Genomic DNA, 6,220 nt, shown 5'->3' on the forward strand with positions numbered 1-6,220 from the left:
CCCTCTGCTCCCTCAACCTGCCACCTTCTCGACCCACCACCTCCATCGATCCCCTCTCCTCCCCCCTCGCCCTCCCTTGGTCGCTCTGTGTGGCGATCCATCGCCAGCAGCCAGCAACCTGCCTGCCCACCCCATCTCACCGCCCGCCATGCCGCCCTCTCGCTTCGCCAACGTCTCCAAGTGGAGAAACGCCCTCCTCACCCCGGCCAAGCAACAACACCGCTTCCACGAGCTCGGCCTCGCCACCCCGCCAGACTCGGGCACCTTGGTCGCCGCCTCATCAGACTGGATCATAGCACGGGCCAATACCACCGGCACCCTCCTCTTCCTCCCCCACCACTCGCCTGGAAAGTATGCAAAGCAGCCCCCCACCTACCACGCCGCTTCCGCACCCATCTCCGACCTCGCCCTCAGCCACTTTGACGATGGCCTCCTCGCCGTCGCTTCCGAAAACGGCGCCATCGCACTCCACACCTTGCCACCGCCACCCACTGCCGACGCCGCCTTCCCTCCAGCCCTCGATCCCCCTCCGCAGCGCCTCATCGACCTCGAGCCAGTCGCCGCCACAAAGCCCGTCTCGTCCCTCGCCTTTCACACCACCACCAGCAACCTCTTGGCCGCATCCGCACACTCGTCCGTCGCCCTGTACGACGTCAACGCCGCAAAACCCACCATCACCTTCGACGCTCCCTCGCCCCTCCTCTCGCTCGACTGGTCCCAGGATGGCGTCAACCTCGCCTCGATCGCAAAGGACGGCGTCGTGAGCATCTGGGACCCGCGATCCAGCTCACAGCCGGCCTCGACGGTGCACGCCCACGCCAGCAAGGTCAAGCCCTCCCGACTCGCCTATGTTCGCTCAAACCTCATCACCACCGGTTTCTCGGCCATGCGCGAGCGCGAATGGGCCGTGTGGGACCCCAGAGCCCTCCAGTCTCCCCTCAAGCGGGCCACCATCGACAACTCGACCGGAGTCATCACGCCCCTCGTCGACCACGACCGCGGACTCGTCTACCTGCTGGTCAAGGGCGACGCGACCCTGCGCTGGCTCGAAGTCGACGACGCCAAGACTTTTACCGAGGGCAACTGCCCGCTCAACTTCACCATGGGCGGCGGCGCCATCGCCCCTCCCACGGTGCACAGGGTCATGGAGGGAGAGGTGGATCGCCTTGTGCTCGCCTCGACTACCAGCGACGACTGCCTCGTGCCCGTCAGCGTCACCATCCCCCGCAGGCAGTACATCGACTTCCACCCCGACCTCTATCCGCCCACGTCGAGCCGCGTCGCCGCCCAGACCGCTGCAAGCTGGCTGGCAGGCAGCGACGCTGCAGTCGAGCTCATCAGCCAGGATCCCGCACACGCCGCCACGGAGCGTCAGAGAGTGCGAGGCCAGGCGGGCTTGTCCCGCCACGCTGTAGCGTCGCCCACAAACGCTTCTGACCCAGCCCCCGGCAACGAGTCCTCGCCTGCGCCGGTACCGCAGCCGCCGACGCAGGCAGGCCAGCCTGGACAGGACGAGCTTCCTGCTGCTGCGCAGACAATTGCGCCCTCGTCGTCATCCGAGCCCAAGCCTGTCACAACGCCTTCGGCGTCAGCTGCGTCCAAGAGACCATCTGAGCCGCAGACCCCGCAGCCTGTCCAGAAGACCTCGGCCGCACCCGTCCGTCACGCAGCTTCACAGCCGGACGCCAGCAAGGCTCCTTCATCGGGGCTCCCTACATCCCCGAGCCCAGCCGGAGGGGCCCGGACTGCGAACCCGGCTGCGTCTGCGCAGCTGCCCACTCCCAAGCGCGTCGCTCAGCCGCCTACGGCTCCGAGCAAGGACGCGCCGCGGTGGTCCAGGAGATTCCTGCTCGGCAGCACACCCCTCATCGCTGCGCACCAGAACCTCGCCGGCCTCGACCTTGGCATGCCGCCAGATGGTCGCATGCTGGCGGCAAACGACCGCTTCCTCCTCTTCCCGCTCGCCGGTCCCGGCGGCCGGATCGGCGTGCACCCGACCAAGGAGTCGGGCCGGATGCCCACGCTCGTGCCGGCACTGTCGGCGTCGAGCAAGCTCGTCGACTTTGCCCTCGATCCCCTGGACCCGCAGCGTGCGGTCTCTGTTCATGAGGATGCGGCAATCCGCGTATGGCGGCTGCCCGCCAATGGGGAGGCGCTCGCGGAGCAGACCATCGACACGCCGGAAGCCATCCTCTCGTCGAAACGGGCTAGCAAGCAGTCCGAACTCGCCTTCCACCCGAGCGCCAAGGACCTTCTCGCCAGCTGCTCTCCCGAAAAGGGCGGCAGCCTCCTCTTGTGGAACCTGGCCAGCCCGTCGACCGGGCCCGTCGCGATTCCAGTCGAGGGCGATGGGACGACCTCTCTGGCGTGGAGCCCCGATGGCAGGTCCATGGCGCTATCGTGCAAGGACAAGGCCGTGCGCGTCATCGCGCTGCGACCCTCTGCCACTCGAGCAGCGGACTCGGCGCCGATGTCGACGGCCTCGTCGGATGCCGAACGCGCGTCAAGGGCCTTTCTGGAGCGTTCGATCACCTTTGCCCGGCACGAGGGTCGACCCCACGTCACGCTCACCTTTGCGCAGTCGAGCGACGGCAAGATCGCAGGAGAGGGCAAGCAGCAGCTGGCTCTCAGCGGCAAGGAGAGCATGCTCATGACCCACAACCTCCGGACGCTGCACGACGGCATCCTCGTCGGCATCGGCACCGTGCTTAACGACGATCCTCAGCTCAACGCCCGGCTGCTGTCGTCGCCAACCCCGGTCGATCGTCTGCCACGACCGATCGTCCTCGACTCGGCGCTGAGGACGCCTGTCGCGTGCAAGCTGATCCGCAACGGCCAGAGCGGCGTCGGCCGCCGACCCCTCATCCTCTGTTCCGCCTCTGCCGACGAAGAGCGCCGACGAGCGTTGCACGAGGCTGGCGCCGAGGTCGTGCAGCTGCCATCGGCCGGGGGCAGCCAGCTAGCCTGGGACGACGCGCTGGCGTTGCTCTCGCGGCACGGCATCGAGCGACTCATGGTGGAAGGCGGCGCCGCCGTGATCGATAGCCTGATGGGCCGACAGGACCTCGTCGACACGCTGCTGGTCACCGTCGCCCCGCGCACCGTGGGCGAGCACGGGTTCGGCTTCTCTGCAGCCGTGCCGCACCCGTGTCCGGGAGCATCGCAGAGAGAGAGCGACACATTCCGCCTGCGCGCCGAAGAGACCTTTGGGCCCGATCGAGTCATTGTCTGGGACCAGTCGAGTCGAAAGCCGGAGGTGGTTGGGGATGGATCCGCGACAGCAGTCGACATTAACACGACCGCCGCCACGCTCCGCTTTTCTGATCTGCGCAACTGCCGGCTGACGTGGATCGACGACGAGCACCTCGCCGTCGTCGGCCACACGGTCGGCTCGGCACGCCAGCTGCGCCTGCTGCGCGTCGGCGGAAGCGGTCTGGAGGAAAAGAGCCGGCTGACGCTCGACGTGTCGCCCGCGCTCCTCTTTCCGTCGTACGACGCCGACACCAACATCCTCTGGCTGTGGTCCAAGGGCGAGAGGCTCATCTCGGCGTACGAGGTGCGCGTCGCCGACCGGGGGCCCCTGACCGCCCTCTCGACGTTCCAGCACGGCCAGCCGCAGCTGGGCGTCGCCTTTTTGGCCAAGACGGCCGTCGACCCGAGCAAAGTCGAGATTGGCGTGAGCTACCGCATCGAAAAGGGCGAGATCCGCAGGGTGTCGTGGAGCGTGCCGAGGTTGAGGGTGAGTTGCGGGATGGCCGCCGGACGCACCGCCTTGTCTCTCCCGTCGGCGCTGACACGATGCGTCCATGTCTGTCTGCTTGCCCCACGTCCTGCAGCCCGAGTTCTTCCAAGACGACATCTTTATCCCCACGCGCGATACGTCGCAGCCCTTGACGACTGCGGCGCGGTGGCTCCAGGGCGAGTCAGACGAGCGCGAGGCAACCTACCTGGATCTGCGACCCGCCGACATGGTGCCGCGTGAGTGCCGGCTCCGGCCTGGTCGCAGTCGCTGCACGGCTTTCCCCCTGCTGACCCGCCCGTCCCACCTGGTCGCGACCCCCTGGGATGTGCTGTCCCCAGTCTCTCAAGCTCCCGAGGTGAAAAAGGAGAGCAAGCTGCCAAAGGGCCCCGTGGCCAAGGTGCTGACCGAGGACGAGAAGAAGGAGAAGCTGCTCGATGGCGTGAGTGCCGATGGTCGCTTGGCATCGGACTGGGCAGCGCTGTGCTGGGCTGGGCACCTCTGCGACGGATCGGCTGACGATGGCCTGTCCGCGTACCCTCCTCCTCACCCTTGGTCTATTCTGCGCCCGTGTGGATGTTGGCGCACCAGATCTTCAAGAAGGCCAAGCACCGTGGCGGTACCGCCTACGACGCCGCCGGCGCCGGCAATGGCGTTGGACGCGATGAAGAAGAGGACGACGACGACGACGACGATGAGCCCCCCGTCGGCTCTGCCGCTCGAAGGGCCCCCGACAACGACGACTGGAGCGACTGAGGGCGCGGCCGCAGCGCACCGTAGGCACCGGATCTCTTGTCGAGGAGATGAGGTCCAGGCGGGTGGGTGTGCGGCCTCATCCCAACCTTGAATGGACTGCCACCGTATCGCCCCGGAACTGCCCGACGTCGATGGACAGACGATGCGACCGGCTCAGTTGGTGGTGGCGGGCCCCGCCTCTGACCGGCCGACAGCGGGCAGGGCGGGCGGCGCGGCGGGTTGCCAGGTCTTGTCGTTTCCCCGCATTTTGAGCACGCCCATCTGGCCCGCCTGCCTGCCCTGCCAGTCTGGCTGTGTGAAAGCGCAGACGAGCCAGCCCAGGCCAGGTGGATTTCCAAGTCAGCTCCCCAGCTCCCCAGCCCCAGCGAGCGGGCTCTGGACGCGGCCAAGCCAGAGGAAATTCCATCTGCCGCCTAGCCTCGCTTGCCCCGCGCTGGGATCGCCTGCTTGCGTCTCGGTCGTACCCCCGCCTACCGCCTACCGCCTGCCTGGGCTGCCTAGCCTAGCCTCTTCAGGCGTGACCCGGTCGCCCTCGTGCCTGGACCAGCGATCCAACGACGCTCCAGCCTGCTTGCGGCGGCCGCTCCATCCTCCATCCAGACCATCATCGCCTTCGCCTTCGCCTTTGCCTTCATCGCCCTCGCTTTCGACCTCGACTCCGCACTCGTCTCCTTCCTACGACGCTGCACTCGACGTTTGTGCTCCCTCCACGTCCCACTCTCACCTGCCCCTCACCCGCTCCTCCTTTGTCCAGCCGTCCCTCGACCCGATCACCGCCACTGGACGTCCATCCTTGCATCCTCGCACTCGCCCTCGCGTCCGCAACCCGCGTCGCCCTCGCACTCGGTGGCGCCGTTGCCCTCGCACTCGCACTCACCCTCGCCCTCACACTCGCACTCGCACTCGACTTCGATCTCGGATCGCTCCTTTGCCTTGCGCAGTCACCCCCGTCGTCCTATCAGCAAACACCCGCCCACCCGCCACCCCACCCACTCGCCATGGTTCGCTCCACGATCTGCGCCGTCGTTGCGCTCAGCATCGCCGCCACCCTCGCCCCCGTCGCGGCACAGCTGACGACCAACAACGCACAGGTGAGTCGCTCGACGTGGCCTCGCCTCGATCCTCGATCCTCGTTCCACAGGGTACGGCGACGCCTCTCTGAACACGCTGCCGACCCCTCCTTCCGGCTCTTTGCCCTCACGTCGACAGTCTGCCTGCGTGGAATACGGTGATTGGTGAGTGCCTGCCCGCCAACCGCAATGCAAACGCAACTCGGCCAACGTGCAGACGACCCACTGATCCGCCTCCTTCCGCCGATCCTTGTCGATCCTTCCGCCGCCCCGTTCTCGACCCTTCTGCCGCCCCGTTCTCGATCCTTCCGCCGCCCTCTTGTCGATCCTTCCGCCGCCCTCTTGTCAATCCTTCACCGCCCTCTTCCTCCGTCGCTCTCCCGCTCTCTCCCGCTCTCTCCCGCTCTCTCCCGCTCTCTCCCGCTCTCTCCCGCTCTCTCCCGCTCTCTCCCGCTCTCTCCCGCTCTCCCTCCCCCACCCACTCGCAGCACGACGCTCGGGCAAAACACGTTCAAGACCGAGACGCAGTACGCGCCCGTCACCCCGCCCGCCTACACGCCCGGGCTGGCAACCATCATCAACCCGGCCTCGGACTCGGCCTACCTCTCCTCGCTCGCCGCCGCGGGTGGCTCGGCCGCCTTCCAGGCCAACCAGG

General features: G+C 67.4%; 1 protein-coding gene across 1 annotated transcript; it reads left to right on the forward strand.

The window, feature by feature from the left end:
* Positions 1-148: 148 nt before the first annotated feature.
* Positions 149-4,495, forward strand: PFL1_02151 (uncharacterized protein; the record flags this gene model as incomplete). The annotated part of the gene is made up of 4 exons (XM_007879662.1): positions 149-3,739; positions 3,837-3,978; positions 4,081-4,181; positions 4,331-4,495. 4 exons carry the CDS (start codon positions 149-151, stop codon positions 4,493-4,495), a joined length of 3,999 nt encoding a protein of 1,332 aa, XP_007877853.1.
* Positions 4,496-6,220: the final 1,725 nt, after the last annotated feature.

The sequence above is a fragment of the Pseudozyma flocculosa genome (genome assembly GCF_000417875.1).
Source record: "Pseudozyma flocculosa PF-1 unplaced genomic scaffold scaffold00005, whole genome shotgun sequence".
In the NCBI taxonomy this organism is placed as follows: Eukaryota; Fungi; Basidiomycota; class Ustilaginomycetes; order Ustilaginales; family Ustilaginaceae; genus Pseudozyma; species Pseudozyma flocculosa.